Consider the following 26,013-nt stretch of genomic DNA (forward strand, 5'->3'; position numbering starts at 1 on the left):
TGACTGTTTCCACTGAATCGGCCTCCACAGACACTGTCTCTCTTGCTACTGCATCTTCATCTTCCTCAGTGGAGCCAACGACGCAAGAAACCACAGCGACTGGGGCGTCTTCAACCTCTACTGCTTCAACAACAGAGGAAAGCTCGACGTCAGAAATGGTGACTGACGCATCCTCAGCTGTAACAGAAACTACATCTACCACAACAATTTCTTCTGCCACAGAGACATCAACCGAGACCTCCACGCTTTCAACTCTGTTGACACCCACCACGAGAGAGACTATCACACCATCAATCGAACCGACAACAGCTGCTTCCACTCGGACAACAGAGCTCTCCACTGATACAACAATGGGAGAAGCGTCCACGGTATCAGAAGCAAGCACTGAGTCTACCCCCTCGGAAACAACCTTCCAAGTCACAAACACGGGATCTACTCTTTCTCAGCAATCCACCACCTCAACATCAGCTTCAGAGAGTACTACTGAAGCAATGACCTCTTCAGTGTTTAGCTCGATCAGTGAAGCAAGCACCTCCGAGTCCACGTTCAGCAGCCAAGCCCAATATACCACTCAAGGCTCAACAGAGGAATCTTCAACACAGACAGTTGCACCCCCTGCAGTGGCCACTGCTACAGCCACAGAGGAAACGTCAAGTACAATAACTCCTGGCCCTTATCAAGCATCAATTTCAACAGAAAGGCATCTGACTGACGTTTCCGCCACCACGTCCACTACGATGGAAGCCACCTCAACAATGTCCACTCTGGAATCTACAGAAGCAACGTCGACCACACAAACAAGTGAACCATTGACTGTTTCCACTGAATCGGCCTCCACAGACACTGTCTCTCTTGCTACTGCATCTTCATCTTCCTCAGTGGAGCCAACGACGCAAGAAACCACAGCGACTGGGGCGTCTTCAACCTCTACTGCTTCAACAACAGAGGAAAGCTCGACGTCAGAAATGGTGACTGACGCATCCACAGCTGTAACAGAAACTACATCTACCACAACCATTTCTTCTGCCACAGAGACATCAACCGAGACCTCCACGCTTTCAACTCTGTTGACACCCACCACGAGAGAGACTATCACACCATCAATCGAACCGACAACAGCTGCTTCCACTCGGACAACAGAGCTCTCCACTGATACAACAATGGGAGAAGCGTCCACGGTATCAGAAGCAAGCACTGAGTCTACCCCCTCGGAAACAACCTTCCAAGTCACAAACACGGGATCTACTCTTTCTCAGCAATCCACCACCTCAACATCAGCTTCAGAGAGTACTACTGAAGCAATGACCTCTTCAGTGTTTAGCTCGATCAGTGAAGCAAGCACCTCCGAGTCCACGTTCAGCAGCCAAGCCCAATATACCACTCAAGGCTCAACAGAGGAATCTTCAACACAGACAGTTGCACCCCCTGCAGTGGCCACTGCTACAGCCACAGAGGAAACGTCAAGTACAATAACTCCTGGCCCTTATCAAGCATCAATTTCAACAGAAAGGCATCTGACTGACGTTTCCGCCACCACGTCCACTACGATGGAAGCCACCTCAACAATGTCCACTCTGGAATCTACAGAAGCAACGTCGACCACACAAACAAGTGAACCGTTGACTGTTTCCACTGAATCGGCCTCCACAGACACTGCCTCTCTTGCTACTGCATCTTCATCTTCCTCAGTGGAGCCAACGACGCAAGAAACCACAGCGACTGGGGCGTCTTCAACCTCTACTGCTTCAACAACAGAGGAAAGCTCGACGTCAGAAATGGTGACTGACGCATCCTCAGCTGTAACAGAAACTACATCTACCACAACCATTTCTTCTGCCACAGAGACATCAACCGAGACCTCCACGCTTTCAACTCTGTTGACACCCACCACGAGAGAGACTATCACACCATCAATCGAACCGACAACAGCTGCTTCCACTCGGACAACAGAGCTCTCCACTGATACAACAATGGGAGAAGCGTCCACGGTATCAGAAGCTAGCACTGAGTCTACCCCCTCGGAAACAACCTTCCAAGTCAAAAACACAGGATCTACTCTTTCTCAGCAATCCACCACCTCAACATCAGCTTCACAGAGTACTACTGAAGCAATGACCTCTTCAGTGTTTAGCTCGATCAGTGAAGCAAGCACCTCCGAGTCCACGTTCAGCAGCCAAGCCCAATATACCACTCAAGGCTCAACAGAGGAATCTTCAACACAGACGGTTTCACCCCCTGCAGTGGCCACTGCTACAGCCACAGAGGAAACGTCAAGTACAATAACTCCTGGCCCTTATCAAGCATCAATTTCAACAGAAAGGCATCTGACTGACGTTTCCGCCACCAAGTCCACTACGATGGAAGCCACCTCAACAATGTCCACTCTGGAATCTACAGAAGCAACGTCGACCACACAAACAAGTGAACTGTTGACTGTTTCCACTGAATCGGCCTCCACAGACACTGCCTCTCTTGCTACTGCATCTTCATCTTCCTCAGTGGAGCCAACGACGCAAGAAACCACAGCGACTGGGGCGTCTTCAACCTCTACTGCTTCAACAACAGAGGAAAGCTCGACGTCAGAAATGGTGACTGACGCATCCTCAGCTGTAACAGAAACTACATCTACCACAACAATTTCTTCTGCCACAGAGACATCAACCGAGACCTCCACGCTTTCAACTCTGTTGACACCCACCACGAGAGAGACTATCACCCCATCAATCGAACCGACAACAGCTGCTTCCACTCGGACAACAGAGCTCTCCACTGATACAACAATGGGAGAAGCGTCCACGGTATCAGAAGCTAGCACTGAGTCTACCCCCTCTGAAACAACCTTCCAAGTCACAAACACGGGATCTACTCTTTCTCAGCAATCCACCACCTCAACATCAGCTTCAGAGAGTACTACTGAAGCAATGACCTCTTCAGTGTTTAGCTCGATCAGTGAAGCAAGCACCTCCGAGTCCACGTTCAGCAGCCAAGCCCAATATACCACTCAAGGCTCAACAGAGGAATCTTCAACACAGACGGTTTCACCCCCTGCAGTGGCCACTGCTACAGCCACAGAGGAAACGTCAAGTACAATAACTCCTGGCCCTAATCAAGCATCAATTTCAACAGAAAGGCATCTGACTGACGTTTCCGCCACCAAGTCCACTACGATGGAAGCCACCTCAACAATGTCCACTCTGGAATCTACAGAAGCAACGTCGACCACATTAACAAGTGAACCGTTGACTGTTTCCACTGAATCGGCCTCCACAGACACTGCCTCTCTTGCTACTGCATCTTCATCTTCCTCAGTGGAGCCAACGACGCAAGAAACCACAGCGACTGGGGCGTCTTCAACCTCTACTGCTTCAACAACAGAGGAAAGCTCGACGTCAGAAATGGTGACTGACGCATCCTCAGCTGTAACAGAAACTACATCTACCACAACAATTTCTTCTGCCACAGAGACATCAACCGAGACCTCCACGCTTTCAACTCTGTTGACACCCACCACGAGAGAGACTATCACACCATCAATCGAACCGACAACAGCTGCTTCCACTCGGACAACAGAGCTCTCCACTGATACAACAATGGGAGAAGCGTCCACGGTATCAGAAGCTAGCACTGAGTCTACCCACTCGGAAACAACCTTCCAAGTCACAAACACGGGATCTACTCTTTCTCAGCAATCCACCACCTCAACATCAGCTTCAGAGAGTACTACTGAAGCAATGACCTCTTCAGTGTTTAGCTCGATCAGTGAAGCAAGCACCTCCGAGTCCACGTTCAGCAGCCAAGCCCAATATACCACTCAAGGCTCAACAGAGGAATCTTCAACACAGACGGTTTCACCCCCTGCAGTGGCCACTGCTACAGCCACAGAGGAAACGTCAAGTACAATAACTCCTGGCCCTAATCAAGCATCAATTTCAACAGAAAGGCATCTGACTGACGTTTCCGCCACCAAGTCCACTACGATGGAAGCCACCTCAACAATATCCACTCTGGAATCTACAGAAGCAACGTCGACCACACAAACAAGTGAACCGTTGACTGTTTCCACTGAATCGGCCTCCACAGACACTGCCTCTCTTGCTACTGCATCTTCATCTTCCTCAGTGGAGCCAACGACGCAAGAAACCACAGCGACTGGGGCGTCTTCAACCTCTACTGCTTCAACAACAGAGGAAAGCTCGACGTCAGAAATGGTGACTGACGCATCCTCAATCGTAACAGAAACTACATCTACCACAACAATTTCTTCTGCCCCAGAGACATCAACCGAGACCTCCACGCTTTCAACTCTGTTGACACCCACCACGAGAGAGACTATCACACCATCAATCGAACCGACAACAGCTGCTTCCACTCGGACAACAGAGCTCTCCACTGATACAACAATGGGAGAAGCGTCCACGGTATCAGAAGCTAGCACTGAGTCTACCCCCTCGGAAACAACCTTCCAAGTCACAAACACGGGATCTACTCTTTCTCAGCAATCCACCACCTCAACATCAGCTTCAGAGAGTACTACTGAAGCAATGACCTCTTCAGTGTTTAGCTCGATCAGTGAAGCAAGCACCTCCGAGTCCACGTTCAGCAGCCAAGCCCAATATACCACTCAAGGCTCAACAGAGGAATCTTCAACACAGACGGTTTCACCCCCTGCAGTGGCCACTGCTACAGCCACAGAGGAAACGTCAAGTACAATAACTCCTGGCCCTTATCAAGCATCAATTTCAACAGAAAGGCATCTGACTGACGTTTCCGCCACCAAGTCCACTACGATGGAAGCCACCTCAACAATGTCCACTCTGGAATCTACAGAAGCAACGTCGACCACACAAACAAGTGAAACGTTGACTGTTTCCACTGAATCGGCCTCCACAGACACTGCCTCTCTTGCTTCTGCATCTTCATCTTCCTCAGTGGAGCCAACGACGCAAGAAACCACAGCGACTGGGGCGTCTTCAACCTCTACTGCTTCAACAACAGAGGAAAGCTCGACGTCAGAAATGGTGACTGACGCATCCTCAATCGTAACAGAAACTACATCTACCACAACAATTTCTTCTGCCCCAGAGACATCAACCGAGACCTCCACGCTTTCAACTCTGTTGACACCCACCACGAGAGAGACTATCACCCCATCAATCGAACCGACAACAGCTGCTTCCATTCGGACAACAGAGCTCTCCACTGATACAACAATGGGAGAAGCGTCCACGGTATCAGAAGCTAGCACTGAGTCTACCCCCTCGGAAACAACCTTCCAAGTCACAAACACAGGATCTACTCTTTCTCAGCAATCCACCACCTCAACATCAGCTTCAGAGAGTACTACTGAAGCAATGACCTCTTCAGTGTTTAGCTCGATCAGTGAAGCAAGCACCTCCGAGTCCACGTTCAGCAGCCAAGCCCAATATACCACTCAAGGCTCAACAGAGGAATCTTCAACACAGACGGTTTCACCCCCTGCAGTGGCCACTGCTACAGCCACAGAGGAAACGTCAAGTACAATAACTCCTGGCCCTTATCAAGCATCAATTTCAACAGAAAGGCATCTGACTGACGTTTCCGCCACCAAGTCCACTACGATGGAAACCACCTCAACAATGTCCACTCTGGAATCTACAGAAGCAACGTCGACCACACAAACAAGTGAACCGTTGACTGTTTCCACTGAATCGGCCTCCACAGACACTGCCTCTCTTGCTACTGCATCTTCATCTTCCTCAGTGGAGCCAACGACGCAAGAAACCACAGCGACTGGGGCGTCTTCAACCTCTACTGCTTCAACAACAGAGGAAAGCTCGACGTCAGAAATGGTGACTGACGCATCCTCAATCGTAACAGAAACTACATCTACCACAACAATTTCTTCTGCCACAGAGACATCAACCGAGACCTCCACGCTTTCAACTCTGTTGACACCCACCACGAGAGAGACTATCACCCCATCAATCGAACCGACAACAGCTGCTTCCATTCGGACAACAGAGCTCTCCACTGATACAACAATGGGAGAAGCGTCCACGGTATCAGAAGCTAGCACTGAGTCTACCCCCTCGGAAACAACCTTCCAAGTCAAAAACACAGGATCTACTCTTTCTCAGCAATCCACCACCTCAACATCAGCTTCACAGAGTACTACTGAAGCAATGACCTCTTCAGTGTTTAGCTCGATCAGTGAAGCAAGCACCTCCGAGTCCACGTTCAGCAGCCAAGCCCAATATACCACTCAAGGCTCAACAGAGGAATCTTCAACACAGACGGTTTCACCCCCTGCAGTGGCCACTGCTACAGCCACAGAGGAAACGTCAAGTACAATAACTCCTGGCCCTTATCAAGCATCAATTTCAACAGAAAGGCATCTGACTGACGTTTCCGCCACCAAGTCCACTACGATGGAAGCCACCTCAACAATGTCCACTCTGGAATCTACAGAAGCAACGTCGACCACACAAACAAGTGAACCGTTGACTGTTTCCACTGAATCGGCCTCCACAGACACTGCCTCTCTTGCTACTGCATCTTCATCTTCCTCAGTGGAGCCAACGACGCAAGAAACCACAGCGACTGGGGCGTCTTCAACCTCTACTGCTTCAACAACAGAGGAAAGCTCGACGTCAGAAATGGTGACTGACGCATCCTCAGCTGTAACAGAAACTACATCTACCACAACAATTTCTTCTGCCCCAGAGACATCAACCGAGACCTCCACGCTTTCAACTCTGTTGACACCCACCACGAGAGAGACTATCACCCCATCAATCGAACCGACAACAGCTGCTTCCATTCGGACAACAGAGCTCTCCACTGATACAACAATGGGAGAAGCGTCCACGGTATCAGAAGCTAGCACTGAGTCTACCCCCTCGGAAACAACCTTCCAAGTCACAAACACAGGATCTACTCTTTCTCAGCAATCCACCACCTCAACATCAGCTTCAGAGAGTACTACTGAAGCAATGACCTCTTCAGTGTTTAGCTCGATCAGTGAAGCAAGCACCTCCGAGTCCACGTTCAGCAGCCAAGCCCAATATACCACTCAAGGCTCAACAGAGGAATCTTCAACACAGACGGTTTCACCCCCTGCAGTGGCCACTGCTACAGCCACAGAGGAAACGTCAAGTACAATAACTCCTGGCCCTTATCAAGCATCAATTTCAACAGAAAGGCATCTGACTGACGTTTCCGCCACCAAGTCCACTACGATGGAAGCCACCTCAACAATGTCCACTCTGGAATCTACAGAAGCAACGTCGACCACACAAACAAGTGAACCGTTGACTGTTTCCACTGAATCGGCCTCCACAGACACTGTCTCTCTTGCTACTGCATCTTCATCTTCCTCAGTGGAGCCAACGACGCAAGAAACCACAGCGACTGGGGCGTCTTCAACCTCTACTGCTTCAACAACAGAGGAAAGCTCGACGTCAGAAATGGTGACTGACGCATCCTCAATCGTAACAGAAACTACATCTACCACAACAATTTCTTCTGCCCCAGAGACATCAACCGAGACCTCCACGCTTTCAACTCTGTTGACACCCACCACGAGAGAGACTATCACCCCATCAATCGAACCGACAACAGCTGCTTCCATTCGGACAACAGAGCTCTCCACTGATACAACAATGGGAGAAGCGTCCACGGTATCAGAAGCTAGCACTGAGTCTACCCCCTCGGAAACAACCTTCCAAGTCAAAAACACAGGATCTACTCTTTCTCAGCAATCCACCACCTCAACATCAGCTTCACAGAGTACTACTGAAGCAATGACCTCTTCAGTGTTTAGCTCGATCAGTGAAGCAAGCACCTCCGAGTCCACGTTCAGCAGCCAAGCCCAATATACCACTCAAGGCTCAACAGAGGAATCTTCAACACAGACGGTTTCACCCCCTGCAGTGGCCACTGCTACAGCCACAGAGGAAACGTCAAGTACAATAACTCCTGGCCCTTATCAAGCATCAATTTCAACAGAAAGGCATCTGACTGACGTTTCCGCCACCAAGTCCACTACGATGGAAGCCACCTCAACAATGTCCACTCTGGAATCTACAGAAGCAACGTCGACCACACAAACAAGTGAACCGTTGACTGTTTCCACTGAATCGGCCTCCACAGACACTGCCTCTCTTGCTACTGCATCTTCATCTTCCTCAGTGGAGCCAACGACGCAAGAAACCACAGCGACTGGGGCGTCTTCAACCTCTACTGCTTCAACAACAGAGGAAAGCTCGACGTCAGAAATGGTGACTGACGCATCCTCAGCTGTAACAGAAACTACATCTACCACAACCATTTCTTCTGCCCCAGAGACATCAACCGAGACCTCCACGCTTTCAACTCTGTTGACACCCACCACGAGAGAGACTATCACACCATCAATCAAACCGACAACAGCTGCTTCCACTCGGACAACAGAGCTCTCCACTGATACAACAATGGGAGAAGCGTCCACGGTATCAGAAGCTAGCACTGAGTCTACCCCCTCGGAAACAACCTTCCAAGTCACAAACACGGGATCTACTCTTTCTCAGCAATCCACCACCTCAACATCAGCTTCAGAGAGTACTACTGAAGCAATGACCTCTTCAGTGTTTAGCTCGATCAGTGAAGCAAGCACCTCCGAGTCCACGTTCAGCAGCCAAGCCCAATATACCACTCAAGGTTCAACAGAGGAATCTTCAACACAGACGGTTTCACCCCCTGCAGTGGCCACTGCTACAGCCACAGAGGAAACGTCAAGTACAATAACTCCTGGCCCTAATCAAGCATCAATTTCAACAGAAAGGCATCTGACTGACGTTTCCGCCACCAAGTCCACTACGATGGAAGCCACCTCAACAATGTCCACTCTGGAATCTACAGAAGCAACGTCGACCACACAAACAAGAGAACTGTTGACTGTTTCCACTGAATCGGCCTCCACAGACACTGCCTCTCTTGCTACTGCATCTTCATCTTCCTCAGTGGAGCCAACGACGCAAGAAACCACAGCGACTGGGGCGTCTTCAACCTCTACTGCTTCAACAACAGAGGAAAGCTCGACGTCAGAAATGGTGACTGACGCATCCTCAGCTGTAACAGAAACTACATCTACCACAACAATTTCTTCTGCCACAGAGACATCAACCGAGACCTCCACGCTTTCAACTCTGTTGACACCCACCACGAGAGAGACTATCACACCATCAATCGAACCGACAACAGCTGCTTCCACTCGGACAACAGAGCTCTCCACTGATACAACAATGGGAGAAGCGTCCACGGTATCAGAAGCTAGCACTGAGTCTACCCCCTCGGAAACAACCTTCCAAGTCACAAACACGGGATCTACTCTTTCTCAGCAATCCACCACCTCAACATCAGCTTCAGAGAGTACTACTGAAGCAATGACCTCTTCAGTGTTTAGCTCGATCAGTGAAGCAAGCACCTCCGAGTCCACGTTCAGCAGCCAAGCCCAATATACCACTCAAGGCTCAACAGAGGAATCTTCAACACAGACGGTTTCACCCCCTGCAGTGGCCACTGCTACAGCCACAGAGGAAACGTCAAGTACAATAACTCCTGGCCCTTATCAAGCATCAATTTCAACAGAAAGGCATCTGACTGACGTTTCCGCCACCAAGTCCACTACGATGGAAGCCACCTCAACAATGTCCACTCTGGAATCTACAGAAGCAACGTCGACCACACAAACAAGTGAACCGTTGACTGTTTCCACTGAATCGGCCTCCACAGACACTGCCTCTCTTGCTACTGCATCTTCATCTTCCTCAGTGGAGCCAACGACGCAAGAAACCACAGCGACTGGGGCGTCTTCAACCTCTACTGCTTCAACAACAGAGGAAAGCTCGACGTCAGAAATGGTGACTGACGCATCCTCAGCTGTAACAGAAACTACATCTACCACAACCATTTCTTCTGCCACAGAGTCATCAACCGAGACCTCCACGCTTTCAACTCTGTTGACACCCACCACGAGAGAGACTATCACACCATCAATCGAACCGACAACAGCTGCTTCCATTCGGACAACAGAGCTCTCCACTGATACAACAATGGGAGAAGCGTCCACGGTATCAGAAGCTAGCACTGAGTCTACCCCCTCGGAAACAACCTTCCAAGTCACAAACACAGGATCTACTCTTTCTCAGCAATCCACCACCTCAACATCAGCTTCAGAGAGTACCACTGAAGCAATGACCTCTTCAGTGTTTAGCTCGATCAGTGAAGCAAGCACCTCCGAGTCCACGTTCAGCAGCCAAGCCCAATATACCACTCAAGGCTCAACAGAGGAATCTTCAACACAGACGGTTTCACCCCCTGCAGTGGCCACTGCTACAGCCACAGAGGAAACGTCAAGTACAATAACTCCTGGCCCTTATCAAGCATCAATTTCAACAGAAAGGCATCTGACTGACGTTTCCGCCACCACGTCCACTACGATGGAAGCCACCTCAACAATGTCCACTCTGGAATCTACAGAAGCAACGTCGACCACACAAACAAGTGAACCGTTGACTGTTTCCACTGAATCGGCCTCCACAGACACTGCCTCTCTTGCTACTGCATCTTCATCTTCCTCAGTGGAGCCAACGACGCAAGAAACCACAGCGACTGGGGCGTCTTCAACCTCTACTGCTTCAACAACAGAGGAAAGCTCGACGTCAGAAATGGTGACTGACGCATCCTCAGCTGTAACAGAAACTACATCTACCACAACAATTTCTTCTGCCACAGAGACATCAACCGAGACCTCCACGCTTTCAACTCTGTTGACACCCACCACGAGAGAGACTATCACACCATCAATCGAACCGACAACAGCTGCTTCCACTCGGACAACAGAGCTCTCCACTGATACAACAATGGGAGAAGCGTCCACGGTATCAGAAGCTAGCACTGAGTCTACCCCCTCGGAAACAACCTTCCAAGTCACAAACACGGGATCTACTCTTTCTCAGCAATCCACCACCTCAACATCAGCTTCAGAGAGTACTACTGAAGCAATGACCTCTTCAGTGTTTAGCTCGATCAGTGAAGCAAGCACCTCCGAGTCCACGTTCAGCAGCCAAGCCCAATATACCACTCAAGGCTCAACAGAGGAATCTTCAACACAGACGGTTTCACCCCCTGCAGTGGCCACTGCTACAGCCACAGAGGAAACGTCAAGTACAATAACTCCTGGCCCTTATCAAGCATCAATTTCAACAGAAAGGCATCTGACTGACGTTTCCGCCACCACGTCCACTACGATGGAAGCCACCTCAACAATGTCCACTCTGGAATCTACAGAAGCAACGTCGACCACACAAACAAGTGAACTGTTGACTGTTTCCACTGAATCGGCCTCCACAGACACTGCCTCTCTTGCTACTGCATCTTCATCTTCCTCAGTGGAGCCAACGACGCAAGAAACCACAGCGACTGGGGCGTCTTCAACCTCTACTGCTTCAACAACAGAGGAAAGCTCGACGTCAGAAATGGTGACTGACGCATCCTCAGCTGTAACAGAAACTACATCTACCACAACAATTTCTTCTGCCCCAGAGACATCAACCGAGACCTCCACGCTTTCAACTCTGTTGACACCCACCACGAGAGAGACTATCACACCATCAATCGAACCGACAACAGCTGCTTCCACTCGGACAACAGAGCTCTCCACTGATACAACAATGGGAGAAGCGTCCACGGTATCAGAAGCTAGCACTGAGTCTACCCCCTCGGAAACAACCTTCCAAGTCACAAACACGGGATCTACTCTTTCTCAGCAATCCACCACCTCAACATCAGCTTCAGAGAGTACTACTGAAGCAATGACCTCTTCAGTGTTTAGCTCGATCAGTGAAGCAAGCACCTCCGAGTCCACTTTCAGCAGCCAAGCCCAATATACCACTCAAGGCTCAACAGAGGAATCTTCAACACAGACAGTTTCACCCCCTGCAGTGGCCACTGCTACAGCCACAGAGGAAACGTCAAGTACAATAACTCCTGGCCCTTATCAAGCATCAATTTCAACAGAAAGGCATCTGACTGACGTTTCCGCCACCAAGTCCACTACGATGGAAGCCACCTCAACAATGTCCACTCTGGAATCTACAGAAGCAACGTCGACCACACAAACAAGTGAACCGTTGACTGTTTCCACTGAATCGGCCTCCACAGACACTGCCTCTCTTGCTACTGCATCTTCATCTTCCTCAGTGGAGCCAACGACGCCAGAAACCACAGCGACTGGGGCGTCTTCAACCTCTACATCTTCAACAACAGAGGAAAGCTCGACGTCAGAAATGGTGACTGACGCATCCTCAGCTGTAACAGAAACTACATCTACCACAACAATTTCTTCTGCCCCAGAGACATCAACCGAGACCTCCACGCTTTCAACTCTGTTGACACCCACCACGAGAGAGACTATCACCCCATCAATCGAACCGACAACAGCTGCTTCCATTCGGACAACAGAGCTCTCCACTGATACAACAATGGGAGAAGCGTCCACGGTATCAGAAGCTAGCACTGAGTCTACCCCCTCGGAAACAACCTTCCAAGTCACAAACACAGGATCTACTCTTTCTCAGCAATCCACCACCTCAACATCAGCTTCAGAGAGTACCACTGAAGCAATGACCTCTTCAGTGTTTAGCTCGATCAGTGAAGCAAGCACCTCCGAGTCCACGTTCAGCAGCCAAGCCCAATATACCACTCAAGGCTCAACAGAGGAATCTTCAACACAGACAGTTTCACCCCCTGCAGTGGCCACTGCTACAGCCACAGAGGAAACGTCAAGTACCATAACTCCTGGCCCTTATCAAGCATCAATTTCAACAGAAAGGCATCTGACTGACGTTTCCGCCACCACGTCCACTACGATGGAAGCCACCTCAACAATGTCCACTCTGGAATCTACAGAAGCAACGTCGACCACACAAACAAGTGAACCGTTGACTGTTTCCACTGAATCGGCCTCCACAGACACTGCCTCTCTTGCTACTGCATCTTCATCTTCCTCAGTGGAGCCAACGACGCAAGAAACCACAGCGACTGGGGCGTCTTCAACCTCTACTGCTTCAACAACAGAGGAAAGCTCGACGTCAGAAATGGTGACTGACGCATCCTCAGCTGTAACAGAAACTACATCTACCACAACAATTTCTTCTGCCCCAGACACATCAACCGAGACCTCCACGCTTTCAACTCTGTTGACACCCACCACGAGAGAGACTATCACCCCATCAATCGAACCGACAACAGCTGCTTCCACTCGGACAACAGAGCTCTCCACTGATACAACAATGGGAGAAGCGTCCACGGTATCAGAAGCTAGCACTGACTCTACCCCCTCGGAAACAACCTTCCAAGTCACAAACACAGGATCTACTCTTTCTCAGCAATCCACCACCTCAACATCAGCTTCAGAGAGTACTACTGAAGCAATGACCTCTTCAGTGTTTAGCTCGATCAGTGAAGCAAGCACCTCCGAGTCCACGTTCAGCAGCCAAGCCCAATATACCACTCAAGGCTCAACAGAGGAATCTTCAACACAGACAGTTGCACCCCCTGCAGTGGCCACTGCTACAGCCACAGAGGAAACGTCAAGTACAATAACTCCTGGTCCTTATCAAGCATCAATTTCAACAGAAAGGCATCTGACTGACGTTTCCGCCACCACATCCACTACGATGGAAGCCACCTCAACAATGTCCACTCTGGAATCTACAGAAGCAACGTCGACCACACAAACAAGTGAACCGTTGACTGTTTCCACTGAATCGGCCTCCACAGACACTGCCTCTCTTGCCACTGCATCTTCATCTTCCTCAGTGGAGCCAACGACGCAAGAAACCACAGCGACTGGGGCGTCTTCAACCTCTACTGCTTCAACAACAGAGGAAAGCTCGACGTCAGAAATGGTGACTGACGCATCCTCAGCTGTAACAGAAACTACATCTACCACAACCATTTCTTCTGCCACAGAGACATCAACCGAGGCCTCCACGCTTTCAACTATGTTGACACCCACCACGAGAGAGACTATCACCCCATCAATCGAACCGACAACAGCTGCTTCCACTCGGACAACAGAGCTCTCCACTGATACAACAATGGGAGAAGCGTCCACGGTATCAGAAGCTAGCACTGACTCTACCCCCTCGGAAACAACCTTCCAAGTCAAAAACACGGGATCTACTCTTTCTCAGCAATCCACCACCTCAACATCAGCTTCAGAGAGTACTACTGAAGCAATGACCTCTTCAGTGTTTAGCTCGATCAGTGAAGCAAGCACCTCCGAGTCCACGTTCAGCAGCCAAGCCCAATATACCACTCAAGGCTCAACAGAGGAATCTTCAACACAGACGGTTTCACCCCCTGCAGTGGCCACTGCTACAGCCACAGAGGAAACGTCAAGTACAATAACTCCTGGCCCTTATCAAGCATCAATTTCAACAGAAAGGCATCTGACTGACGTTTCCGCCACCAAGTCCACTACGATGGAAGCCACCTCAACAATGTCCACTCTGGAATCTACAGAAGCAACGTCGACCACACAAACAAGTGAACCGTTGACTGTTTCCACTGAATCGGCCTCCACAGACACTGCCTCTCTTGCTTCTGCATCTTCATCTTCCTCAGTGGAGCCAACGACGCAAGAAACCACAGCGACTGGGGCGTCTTCAACCTCTACTGCTTCAACAACAGAGGAAAGCTCGACGTCAGAAATGGTGACTGACGCATCCACAGCTGTAACAGAAACTACATCTACCACAACCATTTCTTCTGCCACAGAGACATCAAGCGAGACCTCCACGCTTTCAACTCTGTTGACACCCACCACGAGAGAGACTATCACACCATCAATCGAACCGACAACAGCTGCTTCCACTCGGACAACAGAGCTCTCCACTGATACAACAATGGGAGAAGCGTCCACGGTATCAGAAGCTAGCACTGACTCTACCCCCTCGGAAACAACCTTCCAAGTCACAAACACGGGATCTACTCTTTCTCAGCAATCCACCACCTCAACATCAGCTTCAGAGAGTACTACTGAAGCAATGACCTCTTCAGTGTTTAGCTCGATCAGTGAAGCAAGCACCTCCGAGTCCACGTTCAGCAGCCAAGCCCAATATACCACTCAAGGCTCAACAGAGGAATCTTCAACACAGACGGTTTCACCCCCTGCAGTGGCCACTGCTACAGCCACAGAGGAAACGTCAAGTACAATAACTCCTGGCCCTTATCAAGCATCAATTTCAACAGAAAGGCATCTGACTGACGTTTCCGCCACCAAGTCCACTACGATGGAAGCCACCTCAACAATGTCCACTCTGGAATCTACAGAAGCAACGTCGACCACACAAACAAGTGAACCGTTGACTGTTTCCACTGAATCGGCCTCCACAGACACTGCCTCTCTTGCCACTGCATCTTCATCTTCCTCAGTGGAGCCAACGACGCAAGAAACCACAGCGACTGGGGCGTCTTCAACCTCTACTGCTTCAACAACAGAGGAAAGCTCGACGTCAGAAATTGTGACTGACGCATCCTCAGCTGTAACAGAAACTACATCTACCACAACAATTTCTTCTGCCACAGAGACATCAACCGAGACCTCCACGCTTTCAACTCTGTTGACACCCACCACGAGAGAGACTATCACCCCATCAATCGAACCGACAACAGCTGCTTCCACTCGGACAACAGAGCTCTCCACTGATACAACAATGGGAGAAGCGTCCACGGTATCAGAAGCTAGCACTGACTCTACCCCCTCGGAAACAACCTTCCAAGTCACAAACACAGGATCTACTCTTTCTCAGCAATCCACCACCTCAACATCAGCTTCAGAGAGTACTACTGAAGCAATGACCTCTTCAGTGTTTAGCTCGATCAATGAAGCAAGCACCTCCGAGTCCACGTTCAGCAGCCAAGCCCAATATACCACTCAAGGCTCAACAGAGGAATCTTCAACACAGACAGTTGCACCCCCTGCAGTGGCCACTGCTACAGCCACAGAGGAAACGTCAAGTACAATAACTCCTGGCCCTTATCAAGCATCAATTTCAACAGAAAGGCATCTGACTGACGTTTCCGCCACCACATCCACTACGATGGAAGCCACCTCAACAATGTCCACTCTGGAATCTACAGAAGCAACGTCGACCACACAAACAAGTGAACCGTTGACTGTTTCCACTGAATCGGCCTCCACAGACACTGCCTCTCTTGCCACTGCATCTTCATCTTCCTCAGTGGAGCCAACGACGCAAGAAACCACAGCGACTGGGGCGTCTTCAACCTCTACTGCTTCAACAACAGAGGAAAGCTCGACGTCAGAAATGGTGACTGACGCATCCTCAGCTGTAACAGAAACTACATCTACCACAACAATTTCTTCTGCCACAGAGACATCAACCGAGACCTCCACGCTTTCAACTCTGTTGACACCCACCACGAGAGAGACTATCACCCCATCAATCGAACCGACAACAGCTGCTTCCACTCGGACAACAGAGCTCTCCACTGATACAACAATGGGAGAAGCGTCCACGGTATCAGAAGCTAGCACTGACTCTACCCCCTCGGAAACAACCTTCCAAGTCACAAACACAGGATCTACTCTTTCTCAGCAATCCACCACCTCAACATCAGCTTCAGAGAGTACTACTGAAGCAATGACCTCTTCAGTGTTTAGCTCGATCAATGAAGCAAGCACCTCCGAGTCCACGTTCAGCAGCCAAGCCCAATATACCACTCAAGGCTCAACAGAGGAATCTTCAACACAGACAGTTGCACCCCCTGCAGTGGCCACTGCTACAGCCACAGAGGAAACGTCAAGTACAATAACTCCTGGCCCTTATCAAGCATCAATTTCAACAGAAAGGCATCTGACTGACGTTTCCGCCACCACGTCCACTACGATGGAAGCCACCTCAACAATGTCCACTCTGGAATCTACAGAAGCAACGTCGACCACACAAACAAGTGAACCGTTGACTGTTTCCACTGAATCGGCCTCCACAGACACTGCCTCTCTTGCTTCTGCATCTTCATCTTCCTCAGTGGAGCCAACGACGCAAGAAACCACAGCGACTGGGGCGTCTTCAACCTCTACTGCTTCAACAACAGAGGAAAGCTCGACGTCAGAAATGGTGACTGACGCATCCACAGCTGTAACAGAAACTACATCTACCACAACCATTTCTTCTGCCACAGAGACATCAAGCGAGACCTCCACGCTTTCAACTCTGTTGACACCCACCACGAGAGAGACTATCACACCATCAATCGAACCGACAACAGCTGCTTCCACTCGGACAACAGAGCTCTCCACTGATACAACAATGGGAGAAGCGTCCACGGTATCAGAAGCTAGCACTGACTCTACCCCCTCGGAAACAACCTTCCAAGTCACAAACACGGGATCTACTCTTTCTCAGCAATCCACCACCTCAACATCAGCTTCACAGAGTACTACTGAAGCAATGACCTCTTCAGTGTTTAGCTCGATCAGTGAAGCAAGCACCTCCGAGTCCACGTTCAGCAGCCAAGCCCAATATACCACTCAAGGCTCAACAGAGGAATCTTCAACACAGACGGTTTCACCCCCTGCAGTGGCCACTGCTACAGCAACAGAGGAAACGTCAAGTACAATAACTCCTGGTCCTTATCAAGCATCAATTTCAACAGAAAGGCATCTGACTGACGTTTCCGCCACCACATCCACTACGATGGAAGCCACCTCAACAATGTCCACTCTGGAATCTACAGAAGCAACGTCGACCACACAAACAAGTGAACCGTTGACTGTTTCCACTGAATCGGCCTCCACAGACACTGCCTCTCTTGCTACTGCATCTTCATCTTCCTCAGTGGAGCCAACGACGCAAGAAACCACAGCGACTGGGGCGTCTTCAACCTCTACTGCTTCAACAACAGAGGAAAGCTCGAAGTCAGAAATGGTGACTGACGCATCCACAGCTGTAACAGAAACTACATCTACCACAACAATTTCTTCTGCCACAGAGACATCAACCGAGACCTCCACGCTTTCAACTCTGTTGACACCAACCACGAAAAAGACTATCACACCATCAATCGAACCGACAACAGCTGCTTCCACTCGGACAACAGAGCTCTCCACTGATACAACAATGGGAGAAGCGTCCACGGTATCAGAAGCTAGCACTGACTCTACCCCCTCGGAAACAACCTTCCAAGTCACAAACACGGGATCTACTCTTTCTCAGCAATCCACCACCTCAACATCAGCTTCAGAGAGTACTACTGAAGCAATGACCTCTTCAGTGTTTAGCTCGATCAGTGAAGCAAGCACCTCCGAGTCCACGTTCAGCAGCCAAGCCCAATATACCACTCAAGGCTCAACAGAGGAATCTTCAACACAGACAGTTGCACCCCCTGCAGTGGCCACTGCTACAGCAACAGAGGAAACGTCAAGTACAATAACTCCTGGCCCTTATCAAGCATCAACTTCAACAGAAAGGCATCTGACTGACGTTTCCGCCACCACGTCCACTACGATGGAAGCCACCTCAACAATGTCCACTCTGGAATCTACAGAAGCAACGTCGACCACACAAACAAGTGAACCGTTGACTGTTTCCACTGAATCGGCCTCCACAGACACTGCCTCTCTTGCCACTGCATCTTCATCTTCCTCAGTGGAGCCAACGACGCAAGAAACCACAGCGACTGGGGCGTCTTCAACCTCTACTGCTTCAACAACAGAGGAAAGCTCGACGTCAGAAATGGTGACTGACGCATCCACAGCTGTAACAGAAACTACATCTACCACAACCATTTTTTCTGCCCCAGAGACATCAAGCGAGACCTCCACGCTTTCAACTCTGTTGACACCCACCACGAGAGAGACTATCACCCCATCAATCGAACCGACAACAGCTGCTTCCACTCGGACAACAGAGCTCTCCACTGATACAACAATGGGAGAAGCGTCCACGGTATCAGAAGCTAGCACTGACTCTACCCCCTCGGAAACAACCTTCCAAGTCACAAACACAGGATCTACTCTTTCTCAGCAATCCACCACCTCAACATCAGCTTCAGAGAGTACTACTGAAGCAATGACCTCTTCAGTGTTTAGCTCGATCAGTGAAGCAAGCACCTCCGAGTTCACGTTCAGCAGCCAAGCCCAATATACCAATCAAGGTTCAACAGAGGAATCTTCAACACAGACGGTTTCACCCCCTGCAGTGGCCACTGCTACAGCCACAGAGGAAACGTCAAGTACAATAACTCCTGGCCCTTATCAAGCATCAACAGAGGAATCTTCAACACAGACAGTTGCACCCCCTGCAGTGGCCACTGCTACAGCAACAGAGGAAACGTCAAGTACAATAACTCCTGGCCCTTATCAAGCATCAATTTCAACAGAAAGGCATCTGACTGACGTTTCCGCCACCACGTCCACTACGATGGAAGCCACCTCAACAATGTCCACTCTGGAATCTACAGAAGCAACGTCGACCACACAAACAAGTGAACCGTTGACTGTGTCCACTGAATCGGCCTCCACAGACACTGCCTCTCTTGCTACTGCATCTTCATCTTCCTCAGTGGAGCCAACGACGCAAGAAACCACAGCGACTGGGGCGTCTTCAACCTCTACTGCTTCAACAACAGAGGAAAGCTCGACGTCAGAAATGGTGACTGACGCATCCTCAGCTGTAACAGAAACTACATCTACCACAACCATTTCTTCTGCCACAGAGACATCAACCGAGACCTCCACGCTTTCAACTCTGTTGACACCAACCACGAAAAAGACTATCACCCCGTCAATCGAACCGAAAACAGCTGCTTCCACTCGGACAACAGAGCTCTCCACTAATACAGCAATGGGAGAATCGTCCACGGTATCAGAAGCTAGCACTGAGTCTACCCCCTCGGAAACAACCTTCCAAGTCAAAAACACAGGATCTACTCTTTCTCAGCAATCCACCACCTCAACATCAGCTTCACAGAGTACTACTGAAGCAATGACCTCTTCAGTGTTTAGCTCGATCAGTGAAGCAAGCACCTCCGAGTCCACGTTCAGCAGCCAAGCCCAATATACCACTCAAGGCTCAACAGAGGAATCTTCAACACAGACGGTTTCACCCCCTGCAGTGGCCACTGCTACAGCCACAGAGGAAACGTCAAGTACAATAACTCCTGGCCCTTATCAAGCATCAATTTCAACAGAAAGGCATCTGACTGACGTTTCCGCCACCACGTCCACTACGATGGAAGCCACCTCAACAATGTCCACTCTGGAATCTACAGAAGCAACGTCGACCACACAAACAAGTGAACCGTTGACTGTTTCCACTGAATCGGCCTCCACAGACACTGCCTCTCTTGCCACTGCATCTTCATCTTCCTCAGTGGAGCCAACGACGCAAGAAACCACAGCGACTGGGGCGTCTTCAACCTCTACTGCTTCAACAACAGAGGAAAGCTCGACGTCAGAAATGGTGACTGACGCATCCACAGCTGTAACAGAAACTACATCTACCACAACCATTTTTTCTGCCCCAGAGACATCAAGCGAGACCTCCACGCTTTCAACTCTGTTGACACCCACCACGAGAGAGACTATCACCCCATCAATCGAACCGACAACAGCTGCTTCCACTCGGACAACAGAGCTCTCCACTGATACAACAATGGGAGAAGCGTCCACGGTATCAGAAGCTAGCACTGACTCTACCCCCTCGGAAACAACCTTCCAAGTCACAAACACAGGATCTACTCTTTCTCAGCAATCCACCACCTCAACATCAGCTTCAGAGAGTACTACTGAAGCAATGACCTCTTCAGTGTTTAGCTCGATCAGTGAAGCAAGCACCTCCGAGTTCACGTTCAGCAGCCAAGCCCAATATACCAATCAAGGTTCAACAGAGGAATCTTCAACACAGACGGTTTCACCCCCTGCAGTGGCCACTGCTACAGCCACAGAGGAAACGTCAAGTACAATAACTCCTGGCCCTTATCAAGCATCAACAGAGGAATCTTCAACACAGACAGTTGCACCCCCTGCAGTGGCCACTGCTACAGCAACAGAGGAAACGTCAAGTACCATAACTCCTGGCCCTTATCAAGCATCAATTTCAACAGAAAGGCATCTGACTGACGTTTCCGCCACCACGTCCACTACGATGGAAGCCACCTCAACAATGTCCACTCTGGAATCTACAGAAGCAACGTCGACCACACAAACAAGTGAACCGTTGACTGTGTCCACTGAATCGGCCTCCACAGACACTGCCTCTCTTGCTACTGCATCTTCATCTTCCTCAGTGGAGCCAACGACGCAAGAAACCACAGCGACTGGGGCGTCTTCAACCTCTACTGCTTCAACAACAGAGGAAAGCTCGACGTCAGAAATGGTGACTGACGCATCCTCAGCTGTAACAGAAACTACATCTACCACAACCATTTCTTCTGCCACAGAGACATCAACCGAGACCTCCACGCTTTCAACTCTGTTGACACCAACCACGAAAAAGACTATCACCCCGTCAATCGAACCGAAAACAGCTGCTTCCACTCGGACAACAGAGCTCTCCACTAATACAGCAATGGGAGAATCGTCCACGGTATCAGAAGCTAGCACTGAGTCTACCCCCTCGGAAACAACCTTCCAAGTCAAAAACACAGGATCTACTCTTTCTCAGCAATCCACCACCTCAACATCAGCTTCACAGAGTACTACTGAAGCAATGACCTCTTCAGTGTTTAGCTCGATCAGTGAAGCAAGCACCTCCGAGTCCACGTTCAGCAGCCAAGCCCAATATACCACTCAAGGCTCAACAGAGGAATCTTCAACACAGACGGTTTCACCCCCTGCAGTGGCCACTGCTACAGCCACAGAGGAAACGTCAAGTACAATAACTCCTGGCCCTTATCAAGCATCAATTTCAACAGAAAGGCATATGACTGACGTTTCCGCCACCAAGTCCACTACGATGGAAGCCACCTCAACAATGTCCACTCTGGAATCTACAGAAGCAACGTCGACCACACAAACAAGTGAACCGTTGACTGTTTCCACTGAATCGGCCTCCACAGACACTGCCTCTCTTGCTACTGCATCTTCATCTTCCTCAGTGGAGCCAACGACGCAAGAAACCACAGCGACTGGGGCGTCTTCAACCTCTACTGCTTCAACAACAGAGGAAAGCTCGACGTCAGAAATGGTGACTGACGCATCCTCAATCGTAACAGAAACTACATCTACCACAACAATTTCTTCTGCCCCAGAGACATCAACCGAGACCTCCACGCTTTCAACTCTGTTGACACCCACCACGAGAGAGACTATCACCCCATCAATCGAACCGACAACAGCTGCTTCCACTCGGACAACAGAGCTCTCCACTGATACAACAATGGGAGAAGCGTCCACGGTATCAGAAGCTAGCACTGAGTCTACCCCCTCGGAAACAACCTTCCAAGTCACAAACACAGGATCTACTCTTTCTCAGCAATCCACCACCTCAACATCAGCTTCAGAGAGTACTACTGAAGCAATGACCTCTTCAGTGTTTAGCTCGATCAGTGAAGCAAGCACCTCCGAGTTCACGTTCAGCAGCCAAGCCCAATATACCAATCAAGGTTCAACAGAGGAATCTTCAACACAGACGGTTTCACCCCCTGCAGTGGCCACTGCTACAGCCACAGAGGAAACGTCAAGTACAATAACTCCTGGCCCTTATCAAGCATCAATTTCAACAGAAAGGCATCTGACTGACGTTTCCGCCACCAAGTCCACTACGATGGAAGCCACCTCAACAATGTCCACTCTGGAATCTACAGAAGCAACGTCGACCACACAAACAAGTGAACCGTTGACTGTTTCCACTGAATCGGCCTCCACAGACACTGCCTCTCTTGCTACTGCATCTTCATCTTACTCAGTGGAGCCAACGACGCAAGAAACCACAGCGACTTGGGCGTCTTCAACCTCTACTGCTTCAACAACAGAGGAAAGCTCGACGTCAGAAATGGTGACTGACGCATCCTCAATCGTAACAGAAACTACATCTACCACAACAATTTCTTCTGCCACAGAGACATCAACCGAGACCTCCACGCTTTCAACTCTGTTGACACCCACCACGAAAGAGACTATCACCCCATCAATCGAACCGACAACAGCTGCTTCCACTCGGACAACAGAGCTCTCCACTGATACAACAATGGGAGAAGCGTCCACGGTATCAGAAGCTAGCACTGAGTCTACCCCCTCGGAAACAACCTTCCAAGTCACAAACACAGGATCTACTCTTTCTCAGCAATCCACCACCTCAACATCAGCTTCAGAGAGTACTACTGAAGCAATGACCTCTTCAGTGTTTAGCTCGATCAGTGAAGCAAGCACCTCCGAGTTCACGTTCAGCAGCCAAGCCCAATATACCAATCAAGGTTCAACAGAGGAATCTTCAACACAGACGGTTTCACCCCCTGCAGTGGCCACTGCTACAGCCACAGAGGAAACGTCAAGTACAATAACTCCTGGCCCTTATCAAGCATCAACAGAGGAATCTTCAACACAGACAGTTGCACCCCCTGCAGTGGCCACTGCTACAGCAACAGAGGAAACGTCAAGTACCATAACTCCTGGCCCTTATCAAGCATCAATTTCAACAGAAAGGCATCTGACTGACGTTTCCGCCACCACGTCCACTACGATGGAAGCCACCTCAACAATGTCCACTCTGGAATCTACAGAAGCAACGTCGACCACACAAACAAGTGAACCGTTGACTGTGTCCACTGAATCGGCCTCCACAGACACTGCCTCTCTTGCTACTGCATCTTCATCTTCCTCAGTGGAGCCAACGACGCAAGAAACCACAGCGACTGGGGCGTCTTCAACCTCTACTGCTTCAACAACAGAGGAAAGCTCGACGTCAGAAATGGTGACTGACGCATCCTCAGCTGTAACAGAAACTACATCTACCACAACCATTTCTTCTGCCACAGAGACATCAACCGAGACCTCCACGCTTTCAACTCTGTTGACACCAACCACGAAAAAGACTATCACCCCGTCAATCGAACCGAAAACAGCTGCTTCCACTCGGACAACAGAGCTCCCCACTAATACAGCAATGGGAGAAGCGTCCACGGTATCAGAAGCTAGCACTGACTCTACCCCCTCGGAAACAACCTTCCAAGTCACAAACACAGGATCTACTCTTTCGCAGCAATCCACCACCTTATCAGCTTCAGAGAGTACCACTGAAGCAATGACCTCTTCAGTGTTTATGTCGACCAGTGAAGCAAGCACCTCCGAGTCCACGTTCAGCAGCCAAGCCCAATATACCACTCAAGGCTCAACAGAGGAATCTTCAACACAGACAGTTTCACCCCCTGCAGTGGCCACTGCTACAGCCACAGAGGAAACGTCAAGTACGATAACTCCTGGCCCTTATCAAGCATCAATTTCAACAGAAAGGCATCTGACTGACGTTTCCGCCACCACGTCCAATACGATGGAAGCCACCTCAACAATGTCCACTCTGGAATCTACAGAAGCAACGTCGACCACACAAACAAGTGAAACGTTGACTGTTTCCACTGAATCGGCCTCCACAGACACTGCCTCTCTTGCTACTGCATCTTCATCTTCCTCAGTGGAGCCAACGACACAAGAAACCACAGCGGCTGGGGCGTCTTCAGCCTCTACTGCTTCAACAACAGAGGAAAGCTCGACGTCAGAAATGGTGACTGACGCATCCTCAACAGAAACTACATCTACCACAACCATTTCTTCTGCCACAGAGACATCAACCGAGACCTCCACGCTTTCAACTCTGTTGACACCAACCACGAAAGAGATTTTCACACCATCAATCGAACCGACAACAGCTGCTTCCACTCGGACAACAGAGCTCTCCACTGATACAACAATGGGAGGAGCGTCCACGGTATCAGAAGCTAGCACTGACTCTACCCCCTCGGAAACAACGTTCCAAGTCACAAACACAGGATCTACTCTTTCTCAGCAATCCACCACCTCAACATCAGCTTCACAGAGTACCACTGAAGCAATGACCTCTTCAGTGTTAAGCTCGGCCAGTGCAGCAAGCACCTCCGAGTCAACGTTCAGCAGCCAAGCCCAATATACCACTCAAGGCTCAACAGAGGAATCTTCAACACAGACGGTTTCACCCCCGGCAGTGGCCACTGCTACAGCCACAGAGGAAACGTCTAGTACCATAACTCCTGGCCCTTATCAAGCATCAATTTCAACAGATAGGCAGCTGACTGACGTTTCCGCCACCAAGTCCACTACGATGAAAGCCACCTCAACAATGTCCACTCTGGAATCTACAGAAACAACGTCGACCACACAAACAAGTGAAACGTTGACTGTTTCCACTGAATCGGCCTCCATAGACACTGCCTCTCTTGCCACTGCATATTCATCTTCCTCAGTGGAGCCAACGACGCAAGAAACCACAGCGACTTGGGCGTCTTCAACCTCTACTGCTTCAACAACAGAGGAAAGCTCGACGTCAGAAATGGTGACTGACGCATCCTCAGCTGTAACAGAAACTACATCTACCACAACCATTTCTTCTGCCACAGAGACATCAAGCGAGACCTCCACGCTTTCAACTCTGTTGACACCCACCACGAAAGAGATTTTCACACCATCAATCGAGACCTCCACGCTTATATCATCTACAGAACAATGTAGCGCAAGTCAGTATCTTCCCATTATATATGGTATATTTAGAAGGTGTACTGCCTGTATGAGTCTTGGTCGGTCGCTTGGTATCCGGTGTATCCGTAGTTTAAATGTGTTAATATTTTTATGAATGTGTCTTGTAATACATTAAAACGTTTTCACTTAAGCTAAGTGTATTCAAGCACAAGTTAAACTGAAATTGCTAATAGAACAACCTTTTTAGTAGACGATGAATCTTGCCCTGCAAAACTTCACATTGTAACTCTGTGGAC

The 26,013-nt window shown here is 49.7% G+C and overlaps 2 protein-coding genes across 2 annotated transcripts in view; both read left to right on the forward strand.

Moving 5' to 3' along the window:
• LOC124126495 (pneumococcal serine-rich repeat protein-like) overlaps positions 1 to 5,603 on the forward strand; it is a gene marked incomplete at its 3' end in the record, with an annotated part of 21,988 nt that extends 16,385 nt beyond the window's left edge. The window contains exon 2 of the mRNA XM_048380501.1: positions 1 to 5,603. This exon is cut by the window's left edge and continues 16,125 nt beyond it. Within this exon, the coding sequence (XP_048236458.1) occupies positions 1 to 5,603 (5,603 nt within the window).
• Positions 5,604 to 26,013, forward strand: part of LOC124114761 (pneumococcal serine-rich repeat protein-like) — a 27,098-nt gene continuing 6,688 nt past the window's right edge. Inside the window, exon 1 of the mRNA XM_046475503.2 lies at positions 5,604 to 25,755. Coding sequence (XP_046331459.2) covers positions 5,616 to 25,755 — 20,140 coding nt within the window. The 5' untranslated portion in view covers positions 5,604 to 5,615. The remainder of the gene's footprint in view (positions 25,756 to 26,013) is intronic.

The sequence above is a fragment of the Haliotis rufescens genome, unplaced genomic scaffold (assembly GCF_023055435.1).
Source record: "Haliotis rufescens isolate VD_foot unplaced genomic scaffold, xgHalRufe1.0.p SCAF_31, whole genome shotgun sequence".
Taxonomy (NCBI): Eukaryota; Metazoa; Mollusca; class Gastropoda; order Lepetellida; family Haliotidae; genus Haliotis; species Haliotis rufescens.